Source organism: Trichosurus vulpecula, chromosome 8, assembly GCF_011100635.1.
Source record: "Trichosurus vulpecula isolate mTriVul1 chromosome 8, mTriVul1.pri, whole genome shotgun sequence".
NCBI lineage: Eukaryota > Metazoa > Chordata > Mammalia > Diprotodontia > Phalangeridae > Trichosurus > Trichosurus vulpecula.
This window is the reverse complement of record NC_050580.1, coordinates 225,068,880-225,091,513: the sequence shown is the minus strand read 5'-3', so window position 1 is coordinate 225,091,513 and position 22,634 is coordinate 225,068,880. Positions and strand designations below refer to the sequence as shown.

The 22,634-nt window shown below is 35.8% G+C and overlaps 1 protein-coding gene across 4 annotated transcripts in view; it reads right to left on the bottom strand.

Moving 5' to 3' along the window:
• GPHN (gephyrin) overlaps window positions 1-22,634 on the bottom strand; it is an 885,721-nt gene that overhangs the window by 263,676 nt on the left and 599,411 nt on the right. For all 4 annotated transcript variants that reach the window (XM_036769505.1, XM_036769507.1, XM_036769503.1 and 1 more), the window contains one exon: window positions 12,714-12,848. In XM_036769505.1, the coding sequence (XP_036625400.1) occupies window positions 12,714-12,848 (135 nt within the window). The remainder of the gene's footprint in view (window positions 1-12,713; window positions 12,849-22,634) is intronic.

Genomic DNA, 22,634 nt, shown 5'->3' with positions numbered 1-22,634 from the left:
ACCAATACAGAAGCGATCAAATACAGAGTCCTCAGGAACATCTACATTTAGGGGGTGGGAGGATGTGAGACCAGTGAAAGAGGCCAAGGAGAAAGTTAAGAGGTAGGAGAAGCAAGAAAGTATAGCATCATACTATGGAGAAGTGAAGGAGGAAAAAGGATGAGAATATATTGAATTAGGACATTATTAGTATCCTTTGAGAAAGCAGTTTCAGTAAAGCAGTGGGAACAGAAGCCAGATTACATGGGGTTGTATGAAGAAAAGTAAGAAAGTATAGACTACTTTCTTTTAGAATTTGGCAGTGAAAGGGTAAAAGGAAATAGAATAGTAGCATTAGGCAGTATGAGGATCAAAGGTAACTTTTTTTTGGAAGTTAGAGGATAACACTACATGTTTTTAAGAGGAAGTAGTGGTATAAAATAGATTGAAAATACATGAGGGAGGAACAAAGTTCTGAAGGAAGAAACATGATGGGATGGGATCACTGAGTCTTATATATTCAAGGAGGCCAAGCAGGATCTCTATTTAGAAACACTGCTAGTAATTAATTTGAATACAGACTTGAAAGTAATAAAAATGGAATTTCTTTAAAAATATTTTAAAATTCATTAGTCAATATGAGCCTTTTCCTACCACATTAGCCTGAAATAGTGAAGTCTTATTGTAACATCTCATTTATTATTGCAACATCCTCATGAGATTGATTGATTCAGCAAGTATTACCTCTTTTTAGAGATAACAATGATAGCTAACATTTATCTAGTATTTTAAGGTTTACAAAGCCTTTTATAGAACATCTCATTTGATTCTCAAAAATGTACAATGAGATAGGTACTACCATTATTAATGTCTCCATTTTACAGATGACTTATATAACTTATCCCACTTAAGCTTCACAAAAAGTCTTTTGTGATAGGTAGTTCAGGTATTATTGTTTTCATTTTGCAATGAGAAACACAAAGCTTAAATAGGTTAAGTGACTTGTCCACAGTCACACACAGTCATACTAGTAGATATATAGCACTTTAAGGTTTGTGACATATTTTACAAATATTATTTTTATTTTATCGTCCTCATGGCAACCTTGGAAAGTTGATATTATTATCCCTATTTTAAAGATGAGGAAGCTGAGACAAAAGAGGTTAGATGACTTGCCTGGGGTCACAAAGCTAGGAAATACCTGAGGCCAAATTTGAACTCAGGTCTTCCTGACTTCAGCTCCAGTGCTCCATTTACTGTACCACCTAGCTGCCAGAATTTCAATGGATCTGGGCCCGAACTTCACTGACTCCATGTCTAGCATTCTTTCTACCACATCATAGCCTCTGTAGATGGAGAAACTAAGGCTCAGAAACATCATATGATGTGATAAATTAGTCTTTTGCAAAGTTGGAATAAGAACAGTTAAACTTGTTTTCAAAATCCTCTATGCCTATTGCTACCTAATTTGTATACAATCACAAAATTACTTTGGTAGTAGTGTGAAGGATGGAGAAGAAAGAGATTGGAATACTGTAATGAGTTAGGAAATTATTATAATAGTAAAGATAGAAGGTTATTAAATTCCAGGTTAAGATGACGGCATTGTAAAGGAAAGGAAGATAGATAGGCAAAGGGATGGTCATGTTCTTCATTTCACCAACACCCATTAACTGCCATAATACAGAACTCTGGAATTCTTCTGATCATAGACTCTTATTAGTCCATCTCTCTCTGGATCTCACTCTTCTTATACATATTTTCTGTCCTTATCTTTTCCTCCATTCACTTCATCATTTAGTCAGCTCCCAGTCCATCACCCCTGCCCTCATCTCATTTTCTTCCCTTTGAACTCCTGAATATCTAGTAAACTAGTTCAAATATATACTGTCCTGTATTCTTGAATTCCTTCTCTCTTGTCCTATCAATGCCAACCACAAATCCTGAGTTACCTTCTACATCCGCAAACTGAAGAAAATCACACAACTACCCAGGCTAGGTCCACTACAGATTTATGTTATTTAATCTTAATTGGATCTTCACTACTCTGACTCTATTTTACCCCTCACAGTGGCTGTTTCTAAACTTCTTTCCTTACACCTCCTATACTATGCCTTCTTCCCCACGTAACCTCCAAGCCCCCATCAAAGAACCTCACTTCCTACTTTACTAAGAAAATACAAGTCATTTGTCATGAGTTTCCATATCTCCTTTATCCCCAAACCTCAAAATTCAACATCATTTCACACTCTTCCCTTCTTTACTGTAGGCTCTGATGAAGTTGCCCTTTTCATCAAGATCAATCTCTTTAGTTGTGCCTTTGACCCCACTCCTTCCTGTTTCCTTTGAATGTGTGTTGCTTTACTTCTTACCTCCCCCCTCAACCCAGCTTTAATTTTCAGTCTTCCTGTCTATTGTCTCTTTCCCTGCTGCCTAGAAACATACCCAGATCTTTCTCTATTCTGAAAATATCTTCACTTAACATCACTATACTCTAGACAGGATTCTGGGAAGATGGCAGAGTAGGTCAGAAAATTCCAAGCTTTCAAGATCTTCCCCCACAAAAGAGATAAAATAGCACCTTGGGGCAAACAAAATGCTGGTAAAAATAAATAAGAATAGGAGCACAACAGGGGTCTTCCTGGGACAATTCTAGAAGATGAAAAATCCGAGGTTTGGTTTCTGTGAAGAGTAAAGACTTCCAGGCTAGGATCTGCACATGGAGTAAGCCCTGAGGTTAGCTGGGTTGGGAGGCTGCCTCTTCCCTGCCACAGGAACACCACCCTGAGCATCTGAGCCAGGGAAGATCGAGGGAACCTCTGATGACAAGGAACTCCAGACCCAGCTGTGCTGTGGAGAGTGAGGAGGTGGGGGCGGGGGTGGGAATAGAGAAGGAACCAGCACACACAGAATACAGAAGCAGTGGGGCGGAAAGCCCCTGGCTGTGGGCACCTACAGGAGGCTGGAAGTTTGGCTTTGGTTCCAGGTTAGAGAGGAGAACTGAAGATCTGGGACCACAGGCACCATCCCCATACTCCACGGCTAGAGGTGATTACAAAAATTAAGGTATTACTATAAGAAAATGCACAGGTAAAGGAGAAATAATCCAACCCTAGAAAGTTATTATGGTAATAGAGAAGACCAGGGTTCATCATGAGAGGAGGATATTTAAGCAAAGAAATCCTCTTCTACCCCAAAGAATAATGTGAAATGGTCACCTGCCCAAAAAGAATTCATAGAAGAACTTTAAAAAGACTTCAAAAATCAAATAAGAGAGATGGAAGAAAAACTAAAAAAAAAAAAAAAAGAATAATCTAAGAAAAACAAGAAGATTATGAAAAGAAAGTTAAGTAATTAGAAAAGGAGATCCAGAATCTTAAGGAAGGAAGAAAATGACACCTTGAAAATTACAACTGGGCAAGGTGAAGCCAGCGAAGTTATAAGAGATCAAGAAATAATAAAACAAAATATGAAGAATGAAAAAACAGAAGAGAAAATAAAACATCTTACAAGAAAAACAACTGATCTGGAGAACAGATCAAGAAGAGAAAACTTAAGAATAATCTGACTACCTGAAAGTTATGATCAAAAAAAGAATCTTGATACAATAATAAAAGAAATAGTTAAAGAAAACTGTCCTGGAGCATTAGAAAAAGAGGGAAAAGTAGAAATAGAAAAAATCCATCAAACACTGCAAGAGATCCTGTGGAGAAAACTCACAGGAATATTATAGTCAAATTCTGAATCCCCAGTTCAAGGATAAAATATTAAAAGCAACAAGAAAAAATAATTTTAAATGTCATGGTGCCACAATTAGAATCACACAAGACCTAGTAGCAGAGACACTACAGGACTGCAGGTCTTGGAATACTATGCATCAAAAAGCAAAAGAACTGGGGTTCTGGCCGACATTATCATACCAGCAAAGGTAAACATAATCCTGAATGAAAAAAAGGACATCTGATCAACTGTCAGACCCTCAAGACTTTGTTAAAAACAAAACAAAACAGTACTATACTCTCAATGTATCTTTCATATCTCTTCTCTCTTTCACAACCTGACTTTTAAAGAGACTAATACTGTTCCTCCATCTCCTCTCCATCTAGTTATTTCTTAATCCTTTTTATAATTTGGCTTCTGACTTTACCACTTAACTGAAACTGCTTTTCCCAAGGTTACCAATGATCTAAGGATACCATAGGAATGACCTCTCTACAATTCTCATCCTTTCTTGATGTTTCTGCAGCATTTGATATTCTTTCTTTTCTCATTTTTTGTGATATTGCTCTCTCCTCCTACCTGTCTAGCCACTCTTTCTCAATTTTCTTGGCTGGACTGTCAATGTCTCCACGGCTAAGATTGTTCCCCAAGGATTTCACCTGGGCCCACTTTTCCTTTCATTCTACATTCTCTCTCATGGTCATCTCATCAGTTCTCTCAGTTTTCCATGCAGTTGACTTCTAGATCTATATATGCAACAGTACTCTCACTCCTGAATTTCAGTCCCGTGTTACAAGCTGCCTTTTGGACATCTTCATTTCGGTTTCTTGTAGTCATTTAAAATTCAACACATCCAAAATAGAAAGCATTCCTTAATCTCTAAGCTACCTTCTCCTCCAAACTTCCTTATTTTTGTTAAGGGCACCACCATCTTTCCAGGCATCTAGGTTCACAACCTTGGCTTTTTCCCTGACTTTTTCCTTTCCCAAATCTCCAATTAGTAACTATATCTTGCTGATTCTACTTCTACAGCATGTCTCTCATGTTTCCTTTGCTTCCACACACAGCCACTATCCTGCTTTAGACCCCTATTACTTCTTTTAAAGACTACTGCAAAAGCTTTCTTATTAGACTCTCAGTTTCCACTTTCTCCCCTCTCCCATTCATTCTCTCCACAGCTGCCAAAAATTTTTTTATAAAGAATACATCCAATACTATTATTCTTCTACCCAAGAACTCTCAGTGGCTCCCTATTGCCTGTAGGATAAATGACATATTCCTCAGGTTGGTACTTAAAGCATTTCATAATCTAATTGTAGCCTTTCTTGCTACACATCATTCTCTTTTATTCAAGCTGAGTTCCAGACTAACCAGACTAGTTGATATTCCCTGAAACTGGCATTCCATCTTTTACGTCAATACCTTTGTAGATTCAAGGTTTAGTGCATGTATCACCTTATATGAAAAATCCTCCCTGATTCCCCCTAGCTGTCAGAACTCTCTCTCTCCTCACATAAATATCTGTCCACATGTTGCATTTCTCAATAAAATATATGGTTCTTAAGGGCTGTGTCTGGGTTTAATTTTTTCTCATATACCCGATGCCTAGCATTGAGCTTTGCATATAGTAGACTGGATGTAAGAAAAGTTGCTGGACTAGAATCAACAGTCCTTGGCAACTGATTAGTACAAACAACTTTTCTCAAAATGAAACTGAATGGAAACCTAGGATCATAGTTTTTAAGATTAGCAGCCTTAAGAGAAGGGTCTAAATTTTTTTAAAGGATAGCAGAGACTTAAGTATGTTTGTGGGCTGAAGGAAGAAACCTGTGTGATTAAGACCTTAATTAGTTCCTATCTCCTGGTAGTCTCAGCCTCTAGAACTCAGAGCTTGGTTAGAGGATACACATTTCAGTGACCAGGCAGACCCCTTTCATGAATTATGCCATTCTGGGTTCTTACTTTCAACCTAGAGTTTGAGCTGGAATTTTCTCTACTAATATTCTGAGATATGGGGGTGACTTGGGGGTAAGTGGAAGAGGTGAATTCCCTGGAATGGCGATAGTCTTCATAGGGGTGTTCACAGTGGTGATTTGGCAGATAAAAGGGGGCCCCAGAGAAAAAAAAATTGTGGCTACCATTGTTTCAAGGGATACCCTGTTGAGCTTAGCGATAGCCACTCAGGCTATTCCAGAGGATAAGGATCAAATCCACAGATGAAAGTAGAAGAGAAGGAAAGACAACAGTACAAGGTTTTTCTGTATACTGTAGCATAAGATCAGGTACCTAAAGTCACAGTGAGAAACAATAATCCTGGCAGATGTCTGGTATTCCAATAGTAAGTATGGAGAAACAGAGTTTTATTGGTATTTACTTTGCTTTGGATCCTGGAATTTCCATTCTCATTTCAATCAATCATTCATCAAGTACCTATCGTTTGCCGAGTAGTAATATAGCTTCCATGATAAACATTAGGCCAAACAAATAAAATATTGTTAAATCCTTTTCTCATTATTATAAAATAATTATGAAGCCTTCACCATTTTAATACTTTTATTATAATGACATATTTCAAATATCCTTGCGTGAGTCCATTTTTAATTTCATATCAAATGAGAGAAATATGAAGGGCTTTAAAGCCCTATATTAATGCTATTATTGTTGTCATCATTATTATTTCAATCTTATCTATCTTTTAAATTTTGTTTTTTTGATCTCTGAGACCTCAAGGATTCAAGTTCATATTGCAAATTTGCACCCTTGCAGTTTCTTTCAGTGACACTTACGAATTTGCACATTGAGGGTCTATAATCTCCCCACTCCAAGTCATCCCCAGCTACCGCCCAAGCATCCTTTAATATGCTAAGGTTTATATTTTCCATTAGTGACTAGAGGAAGCAAATGAAGATCAATGTACATAATAACACAGCTCAATGAGTTGCGTTTTTGGTATAGAGTTAACTGAGAATATCTTCTAGACCTCAGAAGATATTTAGGTGAGCACTATGAGCTGCCATGATACAATGCAGGAAACTTATATGTATCTGAAAGTTTTGCATAGCAAATAGTTCTTTGTATACATACACTGCCGAATACTTCTGCAATTCTACAGTGAGATTATAGGTACTTCAAAATAATGTGGAATGTTAGCAGAAATGTAGCTTCTTTGCCTTTAGGGCTGAAAATTTTACAGCTTTGCATAATTCATTCTTCATTATTGGCCAATTTATGAGTTTATGTTGGTTCCTTAAAGGAGATAAATTTTAATTTTAAAGAGGGGCTTTTAATTCACCAATGTACCAGTAAGCGTGAAAACAGAAACACTCCTTTTCATCTGTATTATCTCTGCTTGCAGTCCTACTTTGTGCTGGAGTGTGGCACAGTAGAAAGATCTCCGACACCACAGTCAAAAGACCTAGGTTCAAATCCTGCTGGTAAGGCAATCAGACTTTTCCCTCTTCTTCCCTTTTGGGATGCTAAGACTATCAAGTCTCCCCTTTGTTTGAATTGGTGGGAAACCTTTTGCTATCTTTGTCTTGGAATATTTCTCAGCATTAAGACAATCAGGAGTCATTGACTTGTATATGATGTGATACTGGGGATGGGGAACTTTCACACACCCAGCCTGGGTGAGGACAGAGCCCTCAGGGCTCCAAATTGGATATAAATGAGGGGAGCTTGGTGTTTGACTTTTGGGAGCATAATCATGGAAGGAGTGTTAAGACTCTGGGCAAGCTGTAACTGCCCCCCAGCTTGTAACCCAGACCCATTGGTGCTTTGGTAACTACGTATTGTGATTTGAATCTGAAAAAATCTGTCTGTTGATGTTTGTAATTTCTGTTTGTATTTGCCTTTAAGTTCAGGGGGCTGATTCTTTCCCCCTGAACTAAGTGAATTAGATATATCTATATCTATATCTATCTATCTATCTATCTATGTATATATATATATATTTTTGATTAAACTGAGATTGTTAACCCCTTAAAGTTGCTTTCCTTAGAAAAGCAGATCAAAGAACCTGTGTTAGCAGTCCTTTTGTATGCTGGTGTGATAGGTCTTACACACCCCTACAACAACTGCTAGCACATTGTTGCTACATCTGCCTCTGATAATTTCTACCTGTGTGAATTGTGCACTGTGTCTTCATTTATAATATGAAGTGGCTGGGGTATATGGCTTCCAAGATCTTCTTCAGTTTAGATCTACATTTCTATATGATAGATAGCTACTTTACTGTTATTTTCTGTATTAGAGCTTAAGAGAAATGAATTGACATTAGATCCAAAATAAAATGGGGTGGTTCTGTAAGAAAAAATGGCCTTATTCCTTTTCATACTGAACTTGCTCTTTATCTTAAAGTATTTCCCATAGGTCACTGCTTAAATAAAACTGATGAAATAAACCTTTAGCATGAAAATAGAATAGAAATAAAAGCAAATTCAAAATTACTGTGAGTGATTGTTGTTGAGTTAACAATTAACCATTCTAGGTAAATACAATTGATGTGACTGATATAAACTGACTCCTATATCAATCAAATTTAAACTTTAGTCATTCACCATTTCTTTTGACTATATGAATAAAAGCAGTGACTAAATAATTGGGCTGTCCTAGGCTGTTGTATTTTAGGAGAGGCTGATAATTTTTTCTTTAAGGGTCATTTTTGAAGTATAGTTTCCTTAATGACAAGAAAATATTTGAGTATACCAGAGAATTTAATGCCCCCTGGTAACTCGTAGTGATGGTTTCTGGATAATATTCTGAGATTTTATTCCTTAATAAGTGGGTGATATACAAATAACTTTGAAGATCAAGGATATGTATTAAGAATGATATTCACTAACAATGACAGCTAAAAGATAACTTTTTTTAGGAAGTGTTTAGGCATAGCTGCTAACTGGCAAGAATAGTCTACAGAGAAATTTACATTCACGTGGGTTGCCTAGCCAAGTCTGACTTAGTGGGTTCAAAATTCAATTTCAGATGTCTAACTTTGTACATTTTTATTTTAAACTAAAGAGTTTATGGCTTTTCCTATGGAAAATACTGTTCTGGAAGAACTTAAATTTGAATGTGAACAATGTACTTATGGGTGTTACAAATTAGAGCAACCCTTGTGAGTGCTTCTTTTGGAATACCTCAAATTACAGATTGTTATTTTGGGCTTTTTCTTCACCAAGATGGAAAGCACTGTGGTACGTAAGTTTTATGATTTCTGAACTGACTCAAATTATTTTTTTAAAAAGATGACTTTTGGAGAGTGAAAAGATTGATGGATGGAAGTCCCATGAGCTAACGGACTTAATATTATAAAAAGGTAAAGAGAAATGTGCTACATCTAATATAACCATTGGCTGAGAAAATTATTATGGTAGAGAAAGGATCTTAAATCTAGGGCAAATAAATCATGGTAGGCAAAATCTTGTATAAGAACCATCTTGACTTTTCCTCAATGGTGCCCTTTGATGCATACTTTCTGTTTCTTATTCTGTCTATATAAAATAAGGTTTGTACTTAGGAATCCAAACAGTATGCAACTAAAGAAAAATTAACACAGAAAAATAACCACATAACATTATTTCTGTACATTCTCAGCATGTGTGGAACACATTCATCCAAAAATCAATTTTTTAACTTGTCATTAAATAAAAAGATTGAATATAATTATAATGTCTTCATAATAAGGAGCTTAGATGACAGCTCACAAAACACAGGTGTAAATACAATTTAAGCAGCAATTGTAATGCAGGGGATCCACGAAAGAAAGAACTCCTTCCTTGCTAGAGATAAAATTCCCTTATGAAAGGATTTAAGAATGTTTTCTGAAATTTTCCTTGGCGGCCTATGGAAAACTCTTTCATAGAGTTTCCTTTAAGAGATCATATTTGGTTTCATATTCAAAATATGAATTTAAGGCTCAAATGCCATTGTGATATTTCTCCTTAAATTAATATTTAAATTAGTTTTTCTTCACAATACCCATGTAAAAGAAATCCATTTTCCAAACAAGAACCTTGAAGTACCAGATGGTAACTTGCTTAAGAATCACCAGGCAAGTCAATAACAGAGCCTGGTGTTGGTGCCCATTAATAAATGCTTGTTGATTGATTGATTAAACTCTGTTACATGTTAGAGTATATTTAAATTGACAGTTGCATCTAATGAAACCACAGATGACATTGTTTCAGAAGTCCAGTAACAAGAGTATCACACGAAAAAGAAAAACTAGTACTCAAATAATTTTGTAAATAAGAAGATGCCCAAGAATCTCAGGTACCTAAAAAAGTGTAGAATGTGGCCTAGTATATATAATAATTATAGTTTCTTAGGTATAACTCAGTGGATTTTTGTGGTTTTTCCTCTACTGTACTTTATGCTGTTTAAAAGCAAAAGGATATATTACAATGTATTACCTTCATTCTTATTCAATATCACGTGAGGCAGAGCTCATGTATAGTATGTTTCATGTCCTATACAAAAAACTAGTTCTCTAATGAAGGTCAGGAGGGTAAAAATTGAGGACTTGTCAAACATATGTGGAAAATTCTACAACAAAGGTTTTCATTTATCTCTATTTAACAGTATCCTGAAAGCACTACATACAGTACACAATACACATATATTATATATGCGTGTATGTGTGTGCGTGGGTGTGTATAAAATATCTTATGTTTCTAACTTAAAACTATGAACTAGGATGAGAAAAATTTTAAAATGTTAAATACTTCTCTATCAAAATAACAAAAGCTACATTAGACATATGAAGATATTACCATGAAGATTATAATCAATAGATAAGGATGATTTTGGAAAATTATCTCATAAGAGCTCTTATATATACACACATATACATATATGTATATATGCATTCTCTTGAACGTCTGAACTACAAAAAAGGGAAGAAAATTATAGAATAAGAAAAGAAACATAAGAGTATCATGCCTTCTGGGAACTTTGTAGGTTTTTTGAGCCATTAAGACGTCTTTAATCTTTCCACATTTCCTCTAATTCCACCAGAATTTCAATTACCTTTCCAATAGGAGCAACAGCCTTAGATTCCTTATCGGGTAGTATCTATGTTACATGTTTATTCATGGAAAAGCTTTAAGTTTTATTTTTTATGCATAAAACCTTTTGTTTCATGAACAGTGTTATCATTTATATCTGCACAGAGACTGTTTTGATTATACCATATTTTGCTTAAAATTTTAAAAAATTTCTTATGGAGAATTTTAGCATCTGTGAAGGCTTTAGTTCAACATTCTAAAGTGAACTTGACCTCATGATTCAATTACCTCCCAAACTGAGTTTGCACAGTTGGAATGCAATCCCAGTGGGCTGTGGATTCTTTTGTTTTGAAACAGGGTTGTAAATACCATTTTGGTATGTGTGCCTGGGACAAGTAGCTCCTCAAGCCACTCTGTAGGGGAGAATAAGCTGCCCCTAGAACATTACTATGAGGTTTCTATCTCCTTATATGACAAGCAGGGGTGTGTTTTTGTGTGCGGGCTGGGGGCGGCAGGCCAGGGGAGAGGAGGAAGGGAGTTTGGTCACTGAAAGAGTTAAGTATGCCCAAGGTGGCTAATTTCCTGTTCTGAGGCAAAGCAGTAGTTACCCCATGCTAGTGATGGCTATATTTTGAAATATTTAATTGATATGAGATGAGAATTTTCATTAAATTACATTTTTAAAGATGTATGCTTTCATTCAGTTTGAAATGCATTAGATTATTATCCAAATAAATATTTGTTGATTGATTTTTGACTGATCTGAATAGCACAAACACATTTAACACCATACCTAAGATGAACCTACTATTTTTATTCACTATTAAGCCTTCTTATTGAAATTGTGAGATCCCAATTTTCTAAAGGCATCAGTTAATTTCAACTAATTTGAGAACTAAAAACAAACCTGTACAACATTCACTACATATGAAGAAAATACTGCTAAGAAAATTGTACTGTGGGACATAAAACCAGCTAAAAATGCCCACATACATTTCTGATCTATTCTAGTCAAATCCAGAATTGGCATTCATTATGCTGACAAACATATTGGAGTTGGGAAAGGCAGATGAACAGATCCTTGTGGGTTAATTCAATTTGTTGACAGAAAAAGAGCCATTGTATGAAAAACGGACTGTCAGACTCCTGTGATCATTTTATCCAGCCGACTAATCTATAACCATCATAATCAATTAAATAAGAAAGGACGTTACTTTTAGCCATTTGCTACCAATCTGTTTAACAGGTCTGTATCAGGTACATCCAATAAAAAGTTTAATGCTGATGCAGATCTTTAAAGCACACAGTGATGCTAGGGAAGAAACTTTCAGGAGGAAGCAGTCATGGGCATTATTATGCTAGGTAGTCTGTTTACCACATTTGCTAAAATATGAAACAGGCATATTAACAGAATACAGTATGTTTTCTTATGACTTCAGGATCAATTGTAATACAAATGCTGAATAATAACCATCCCACCCCAAAGGTTGGCATTAAAACTTTCTTTCTAGTCAATTTAGAGTTGTTTCCAAATATCAGGCAGCAACATTCCAAGTTGAATATGTTTGAAAAAAATTGGAATGATACTAAAGCAGGGAGCTACCCCAGCCTAGACTAGAAATGTGAATAGACTTATCTTGTGAATGTACATATAGTCCTGTTATCCATTGGCTAAGAATATCTTCACCCTCTAGATGAAGACAGAATTTCACATCTGCATTAGAAACAGTATATTTTATCAGGTGCTGTCATAAACTACGTCTAAAAGTTAGGATTCAGAGAAGTAATGCTCCTAGTTGTGACACAGAAGTGCAGATTTCCTGTGACGTTTCTGTTTTCCTATTACTTTTTCAAAAATATAATTTGTAGAATAAGGTATGGGATTCAACTTTCATTTCTCATAGTATAATTGTACATGTAAGCCAACCTTGGTCAGTTGAAAGGAAGTATGAGTCATTACACAATTATATGTTGGAGACATGCCAGATGCAAAGGCACTGTGCTTACTTTTGGTGTTGGACAGGAAGCTGTGGAGAGGCGAGATGTAGCCTGGGCACGAGGAGATTCTGAAGGGGTAGTGCTGAGGGAGGCGGTATCTCGTGGGAGCACCTGAACACCACGGGAAATGATGGAATCTGGAATCTGAGCAAGACATATAAGATTAATAACTTGAAAGTATCTATGATTAAAGCAGCTATTAACATAGAAAATCTATGCCCAAACCAAATTTTAGGTCTTTGTGATGTGTAATTCATTCTGTTTTCATAGTCTTAGTGTTATTTGTTGGTAGTAATAATAAAGACCAATAATGTGGAATATGTTCTAAAGCCAATCTAGAAAGATGAAAAAAAATCTTTAAGTCTGAAGAAAAAAGTACTCACCAAAACAGTTTTTCTCAAACTTACCAGTATAACAGAGAGTGATAAAAATCTGCAAAATTATTTGAGACCTAGAAAAATGTCTTTAAGGTCTTGGGCCTATAACAGGGTCATCAATGATTGCTGCTAAACTTGCCAACTTTCAGCTTCTATATAAGACAGCTCACAGGTTAAAAATTACATTATGAAAACACATATAACTAACTTCTGGTATGAAGAGAAACTAAAAGTATCCCCTGAGTGGAAGTTTGAGGAAATTAGTCATAGGCATACAGCTATGGGCAACAACATGATGGAGTGGCTTTGGGGAGAGATAAAGAAGGTTCGAATCTCAGCTCTGCCACTTATTATGTGACCTTGAGGAAAGTGGTTAAGCTCTCTGGGCCTTGCTTTTCTCATCTGTAAGAGGAGGGGACTGGATGATTTCTATAGTTCTTTCTAAATTGAAATCTATGATCTATCTACAATACTTAATAAACATGGGCATTGCTGAAGGTATACAGTACCCACATGTGTGTACAAGCAAAATTTGATTTGTCCCTATGTGCCTTCTTCCTTAATCTTGATTGAAACATAAATTCATACCACAACTAATTAAATCCTGCATTAAATTCTGCATTGTGCAACTTTGTGCAATAAAGCCACACAATCTGCTGAGGCAACAATAAGAATAAAGCAGCAAACAATGTAATCACAGCAAACTACACAGTGTCCTTCAGATATGTGCCAAAAACAGTCACGTAGGAGGAAAACAGTCCCTAAAGGAACTGAGAAGAATCATCTGAAAGAATGCAGGAATACAACTAAATGAGCAATGTGTTTAAAAAATGGGGGAGGAGAATTTTTCTAAAGAAAAATTGCAAAAAGTCCAATATTTATCAAACAAGTATGGAGAAATTTATGAGCTGTTTAATGTTACCAAAAAAATCTGGAGAGAGTAGCATTATTTTTGGTATGCCACTAGTTATCATGACTTCTTACATCTATTCACATTCCTTTTAAGTTTTCTGAGAACACAGAAGAATCACAATTTCAACATTCTTTTCCTGGATCAATGATGGGAGTAAGTATCATTCTTCAACTTTATTTGTTTTCCATAAGGACTAGGAAGGTGGATATATGGAAATCATATTTCTTTTGCAACGATAATCACCCTCTTTAACAAGAAAGGGAAATCAAGGTCTCAAATTCCATTTGTTAAATTCAACTTGAAAATTATACTAATTGTTCCCATATTCTTATAGAATCAGATATTTAGAGCTGGAGCAAATCTCATAGGTGATCTACCCCAATGCCTTCATTTTATAGATGACAAAATGGAGGCCCAGGAATGCTAAGCTATTTGTGGAGAGCAACTTTCTTGCTTTTCTAATTTCACTCAAAACAAGGGAAAAAGGCATTTTAGATTTCCAGTTACAAATCAGTGGAAAGAAAACTGGGTTGAGAAATAGGAGACCTAGCTCCCCACTTCACCTGAAGTTGAGTAGTTTGCTGTATAAATGGGATATTCATATCTAATCTGAGAGGCAGATGGTATAGTGCAAAAAGGACTGGCTTTAGGGCCATATCCTGACTTCGTAGCCTAGGTCAAGTTGATTAATCTCTCAGTGTTTCCCAAAATCCTCTCAAGCTCTATGTTTCAGAAAAGGCTCCAAACTGCATTAGTAGAGGGAGTTTCTTTGCCAGGAATTTCTTATATTTATGGAATTACAGTGCTAGTCCCTATCTCTTAATAGCTATTGTATCTACCTAACAGAGATGCTATAACACCGAAACAAGAGCTGAAAATGCTTTAAAAAATGAAAGCATTATTCAAAGGTTAGCTATCATTATTAATTCTCCAGATTTTTTTGTTTATAAGAATAATACATTTGGAATCTTGTTAGAGCATAATTCATTACTGATATAAATTCTGTATGAGGGTCCTACCACAATATACTATTTTAAAGGACAAGTAACTCAGGGCTGTAAAGGGCCCATCCAAAAGGATTTCATTTATGAAGTATCAAAGGGACTTGATTATAAGACTATCTGATCTATAAGTTCAGTGTTCCAGTGAGTCTTTAGTATATGAAAGTACTTTTAGAAGATTTTAGTTATAGTCTCCATCACAAAGCTGATTTGTTAGGGGTTTGTAGTACAAGTTCAGTGTTCTAGTGAGTCTTTAGTATATGAAAGTACTTTTAGAAGATTTTAGTTATAGTCTGCATCACAAAGCTGATTTGTTAGGGGTTTGTAGTAATGCTACAATTTTACTACTGGTTTTAGAAAATTAGTTGTTCTGACCTGTAAACTTTATGCAAATATACTACATATACAATGACGGTATACATTATAACTTGATGCTTTGTACACAAAGGATCAAGTTAGAATGCCTAGGCAGTTAAGCAAACATCAGGCCTCAGCTCTCCATTCAATCTTCAAAACATTCATGTGATGAGAGGAAGCTTTAATTTTTGTCTGGATCTGTGGCTGATTCACTGGTGTAGGGAAACTCCTGGTGAGAAAACTATCAATGCACATTGCCCACTAATCTACAGGGTGTTCCTAAAAGTCTGGACACATAGGCGAAAATGCATATTTTCAAGAAATGAAATGATTGTAATTTTCAATATTTTACTTAATTGGAATATTAGCAAATAACATCATATGATTTCACATTCATATTCCAAGAGTGAATGTGCTAAAATTGATAGCAATGTGGAATTACTGAGTTATTACATCGAGTTCATGTGAATCTTACAAAGTGCATCAACCTTTGCATCACAAATGATGGAAATCATATTGAAGATGTTACTTGTTAATATTCCAAATAAATAAAATGTCGTTGAAAATTTCAATCATTTCATTTCTTGAAAATATGCGTTCTTTCCTTTGTGTCCAGACATTAGGAACACCTTGTACACCTTATGGCATTAGAGAGCTGTCTAGGGTATTAAAAAGCTAAGTACCTTGCCAGGGACACCCAGACAGCATATATGAGAGGCAGAACTTAAAACTACATATTTCTGACCCAAAGGCCAACCACTATCCATTGAGTCATGCCACCTTTATTATAAAATTAATAATCAAAACATCTGTTGGAGTTCTCTCTGGGACAAAGTAGAGAAGCTAATATTTTCTTGCTGTGCTTTAGCAATAATTTATTAATAATTTTATCCTTCAAAGAGTGGAGGAACTAATATGGGAAATGCCTATCCTGGACCTGATATTGACGAGGAAGAACTATTTGGTGGGGTTGAAATTAGAGTAAGTTGTGAGGGTAGGAGGGAAAGCAATGATTCTTTCATAGAGTTTGTGAAGTATGACAGTAAATATAACCCTGGTCAAACATGTACTCTAGATTTCAAGAGAGCACATTTCCAAAGATTTAGCCAAAGGAAATATATCTATGGAGATCTGGGCTGTAGGCAATACAATTGTGAGAGCACTGAGGAAGTGATTTATACAGGGGAAGATAACAAAATCATGGAAAAAATATTGTGTCTTTGCTCTTTGTTAACTATAAAAAAGCATTTGATTTAGTAGACCACCATGTCTCCACAAAGGCTCTCAATATGTTTTCCATGCATACATCAGAATTATTTAATGTTCCATGAAAGATAAAACAATAAAGACAAACTTGTTTGATGATCTTCTGATCATTAATGTAAGGTAAGTAAAAAAAAATAGTGGGATGTATGCTCGCCAGAGGAGTTCAAAACAGTCATGAAGGAGACTCAGCCCAGAATTCTAGTTGTAGAGAAATTTCCTGTAGATTGTGAGATCCTCCACATGTTCATTTGCGGATGACACTATGCTTTGTTGCATCAAGTCTTGGAAAACTGTAGAGCCTCCTGAATGAGATCCATAATCATTCCAACAACAACAACAAAAATTTGGTCTGAATATTCACAATAGGAAAAACCAAGTACATAAAGAATTCCTATTATTTAGATTATAACAAGAAGCCAGATGGAAAACTAGGAGCTCATCCATATATATATATACACACACACACATATGTATATATGTATATATGTATGTATGTATAAATAATATATAATGTATAAATAAAATATATATTATATGTATACACACACATTTTACATATATATGCACAATAGTCTTAGACACTGCAAATGGACACTGATTTGGGCTCAGAATTAAACACAAGGAGAACATGCTGGTTTGCCTTGGAAAATTGAAAAGCTCTTTTAATACCTCCAAACTTTTCCCAAAACAGATGCCCAACTTTTTAATAATAATATTCTATAGGTATTTGGATGTAGTTTTAAGTTTTGGAACACTGGTATTAAACGAATTAAAAATTAATTTCATTTGAAGCCCAATGGAGAGGAATATGGTTGTCATGAACAAGTTAAATTGCATAACATGAGAAACTGAGAAAGAACTGGAGGAAAGGATGTCATCAAAGAAATGTATAAATAAAAAAGCTGATGGGCTAGTCATGAAAGAGTGAGATAAATAATTGATGGGCAGCCTATATGCTCCACTGGTATTTTTGCAATGTCAAGGCAAATGAGGATGGCTCCTGCATGTTTCCCTGTGGGGCACTTATGAGAACACATGGAAAAGTTGCACAAGATAGTCAGGCATGGAAAGATTGAGGCTGGTTCTACTACAAATTTTTGTTATCTAATTTCAACTGAACCCTGATCACAGCAAGGTAACCCTTTTAGTTTTAGCCTGCGCCGCCCTTTTCCCATCCTCTCAGCTTCACTCTACTGAGAAAATAAAACTCCCTCTTTTCTCCTTTACACCTCAAATTCTAGTCAACATAATGACTAGATATGATTCTAGAGGACTAATGATGAAGAATTCTACTCAGTTTCTAAAAAATAAAACAATGGACTAAAAATGTAGGATGAAACACATTTTTGGACATGGCCAGTACAGTAATTTGATTTGCGTGACTACACATATTTGTTACAAAGGTTTTGTTTTTCTTTTTTCCGGTGGAGGAGGTAAAAGGGAGAGAAAATAAATGCTTATTTATTGGAAACATTTTTAAAAAGCACTGACACATCATTCCTCTTCCTCATTTTGTTTACTCCTTTCTCTGATGAAGACATGTTTTTTCCTCATCAAAGTCAACCCTTTACATGTATAGTTGATTTTATCCTTTCCTGCTTCTATAGTACAATGTCCATACAATCATCTGCCTCCAAAAAAACTTCAAAAATCTTTAACTATTGGTCCATTCCCTACTGCCTACAAATATGGTTAAAAAAAATCCAAACCAAAAAAAAAACACCACAAAACCAAACCCCAAGCCCTCACAAGACTCTATCGTCTCCTCAAACTATTTTTTAAATATCTCTTCTCCCTTTCAAAGCCATATTCTTAGAAAAAGCTACCTATACCCGCTGTGGCCAATTCTTCTCTTTTCACTCACCCCTTTTCTCGCCCTAAAACCTCATCACTCAACTGAAATTCCTCTTGTCAAAATGACCTCTTAATTGCCAAATCTGCTCTCAGTCTTGATTCTTCTTGACTTCTCTGCAGCATTTCACACTGTTAATCAAATTTTCTTGGATATACTTTCCTATTTGGGTTCTCCTATTTATCTTACTGCCTTTGCTCAGGTTCTGTTCTTGGCTCAAGATCTGTAGCATACTCCAAGGTTCTGTCCTGGGCCTTCTTCTCTCTCTGCACTCTCACTTGGTTACCTCATCAATTTTCATGAATTAATCACCCTTATGAAGATTAATCCAATGTGTGTGTCTATATATAATAAACATATATGTGTATATATATAATGTATACATATGTGCATATATAGTATATGATACATATACACATATCCATTCATAGTCTCTCTCCCAAGCTCCAGTTGCTCATTTTCAACTGCCTGTTAGACATTTCAAATTGGATATCCCAAAGGCATTCCAAACTCAACATGTCCAAAACAGAATTCATTATTTTTACCCTAAATTTACCCTTCTTTTTAGCTTTCATATGTCTGTTCAGGACCATGCTTCTTAGTCTTACAACTTTAATATTATTTCACTTATCATTCTTCATCATCACACATATCCAATAAGGTACCATATGTGCCCTATTAATCTCCACATTTCTTATAATTATCCCTTTCTCTCTATTCACAACCACCAGCTCTCACCTGGATTACTATAATAACTTCTTAATTGTTTCTCTCCAACTTAAGTCTCACCTCAGTCTAATCTATCCTGCATGTAGATGGGAAAATGATTTTCCTAAAGTGCAAGTCTAATCATGTCACTGCCTTGCCCAATAAACTCCAATGGCTTCCTTAGGATCAGAAATAAACTCTGGCTTTTAAGACCTTTTAGAGCTTGCTCCCCAATTACCTTTCTGACACTGGACTATTTCATTCCCATCATGTATTTACATACTACTGAATGAAGCTAGAGAAAAACCACAAAACTGCTGACTGTTTCTATTATGAATTTATGTTATATAATCTCACCTGGGCATTCACTATAGTAAGGCAATTCTGTTAGAATTCCCTAATCAATTTGTTATCCCACTCACTACAACAGCTATTCCAAACTTTTTTATCCCCCCTGAGACTCTCCCATGGTACGCATATCTCCTACCCTCTCAACTGACAACTTTCAGCAAAAAAAAAATTGTGGGTATTTGCTAAGGCCTCTTTCTTCTCCCTGCCTATTCATCTCATATCACTCAAATGTCCTCCTTTACCCCTGTCTCACAAAAAAATCTAGCTCTTCTTGCCATGACCCATCTACTGGCATCCTTGATCCCATTCCATCCTGTCTTCTCCAGCAAACTGTACCTTCTATCATCTGTACTCTCATTAATCTTCAATTTCTATCTACTTGCTGCCTCCTTGCTGCTTAGAAACACAGGCATATTTCACACATTTTTAACAAAAACTCTCTTTGACCTGATTATTCCTACTAACTATAATCCCCTATCTTTCCTTCCTTTTTTGACTAAACTCCTTGAAAAAGTTATCTGCTTCTGGTGTCTCTACTTCCTTTTCTCTCATTCTCTTGCAACTCTTTCCAGTCTGGCTTCCAATCTCATCACTGAACCAAAACATAGTTTTGGTTCATAGTTACTAATAGTCTCTTAATTGTCAAATCTAATGGCTTTTTCTTAATCTTCACCCTTCTTGACTTCTCTGTAGCCTCTGATACTATTTACTATTTTCTCCTTGATATTCCCTTCTCTTCTTCTCTCTAAGTTTTCATACCATTGCTCTCTTTTTCTACCTATCTGACCATTCCTTCTCTATCTCTTTTGCTGTATCTTCATCCGTTTCATGCACATTAATGGTAATTTTCCTCAAGGTTCTACCCCGGGACCTCTTTTCTCCTCCCTCTACAGTATTTTATTTGGCGACCTTTTAAGCTCTTATAGTTTCAGTTAATTTCTCTTTGGTGATGATTCTTAAAATCTATTTATTCGGCCCTAACCTCTCTCTTGAACTCCAGTCTTATATCTCCAACTGTCCACTGAATATCTTGAATTGGATATCCTGATAAATCTTAAATTAAATATGTCTGAAACTATCCTCATTATCTTTTTTTCACTCAGCTATTAAAGTGATCTTAAAACATAAATCTGATGTTACCTTCGTATTCAATCAAGTCCAGTGGCTCCCTCTTATAGCATCAAGTATAAAATCCTATGTTCAAAGCACTTCATAACCTGCCCCTCCAACCTTCCCAGTCTTCTTAGATTGCACTTCTTCCTGCCCTTCCTACCCATATTCCTACCCTCCCACACCTACTTCATTTTATTTGATCCAGTGAGACTGGCCTTTTGCTGTTTCTCACACAAGACACTCCATTTCCCGATTCTGGGCTGTCCCCTATGCCTGGCATTCTTTTCTCTTTTCTCTGTCCTGGCTTCCTTCAAGTCTCAGCCAAAATTCTACTTTCTATAAGAAGCCTTTTCCAAACTCCCTTAATGCTAATGCCTTCCCTCTGTTGATTATCATATATATTTATATATATATATATATGATATAGATGTACATATACATATGGATATATATGAACATATACAAACATAAATATATTATTTGAACATAGTTTGTATGTTGTCTCCCCCATTAGACTATTAACTCCTTGACATCAGGGACTATCTTTTGCCTTTTGTTGTATCTCTAGCACAGTGATTGGCACAATGTAAGTACTTATGAAATGCTTAATGACTAACATTACTACCTTACTTCTGATAATCTGTGGTCCAGTTAAACTGGCTTACTTGTTGTTCTTCACAAAGGACCCTCTTTGTGCTTGGCACAATGTAAGTACTTATGAAATGCTTAATGACTAACATTACTACCTTACTTCTGATAATCTGTGGTCCAGTTAAACTGGCTTACTTGTTGTTCTTCACAAAGGACCCTCTATTTCTGGTCTCCAAACCACTATATTGGCTGTCTTTATTGCTTGGAATACTCTTTCCCCTCTCTTCTACCATTTCTTGTGGCCATCAAAACTCAGTTGAAGTATCATCTTCTTCATGAAGCATTACTGATCCCTTCAGCTACTGGTGCTCTCTTCTCACCTTCTCACAATGAAAAGAGGGTGCTGCATTTTTTTCACTTTTCTCTAGTCCTTAGCTTGGTCATTATAACTATACAGTATTCAATTTCATTTATTTTTGTTTTTCCTGTTTACATGACTATAGTTATTTTAGATACTGTTTTCCTGGTTCTCTCTTCATTCTATATCACTTAATATCTTTTCATGCTTCTCTGAATTCTATATATCTGTTATTTCTTATGGCCCAGTAATATTACATTACATTCATGTTCTGTGATTTGTTTATCCATTCAACAACTGTCACCTACTTCATTTCCATTCTTTGCTACCACAGAAAGATTTGAGTAAGGACAGGTAACAGGGAATAAAAGTGTGGTAAAGTCTTGAAAGAATAGCATTGAAAACTATTAAAGCTCTGAATAGACTGTGGCTTATTAAGAAAGCTAAAGCCAACAAAGGGTGTTTTTTTTAAAGTTACATTGGAGGAAAGAGGAAGCACAAAGAGAGGATGATGCTAACGCTTGTGTTGGGTACAATAAGGACAGCGTTTGATAGAGAAAAGCTGCTTATTTTGCTTCTGTTTTCTCTGCCAAAGAGAACATTCTCTGGGTTGGAAAGGGTAACAAATACAGCTACTAGGAAACGGATATTCAAGGGAAATAATGAGTCCAATCAGTTGCCCAATTAGGTAAGTCCAAGTCACCAGACTCAAACAAACTACATCCTAGTGTAGTGAAAGAACTGGTTAATATTGCTGAACTGCTGTCAATGATCTTTAAAAGATCATGGAGAATGGGAGATGTGCTGTAGGACTCAGAAACATTATTAAAGGTATAGTTGATGGTTTATGAACATATACCACCCTGAATGTGTCTGATCATGGAAACTAAGCAAAGTTGGGCCTGGTCAGTACTTGCATGGGAGACCTTGTGGGAATACCAGGTGTGATTTTAAGGGCAGCAAGGTGGCACAGTAGATAGAGAGCTGGGCCTGGAGTCAGGAAGACTCATTTTCCTAAGTTCAAATCTGGCATCAAACACTTT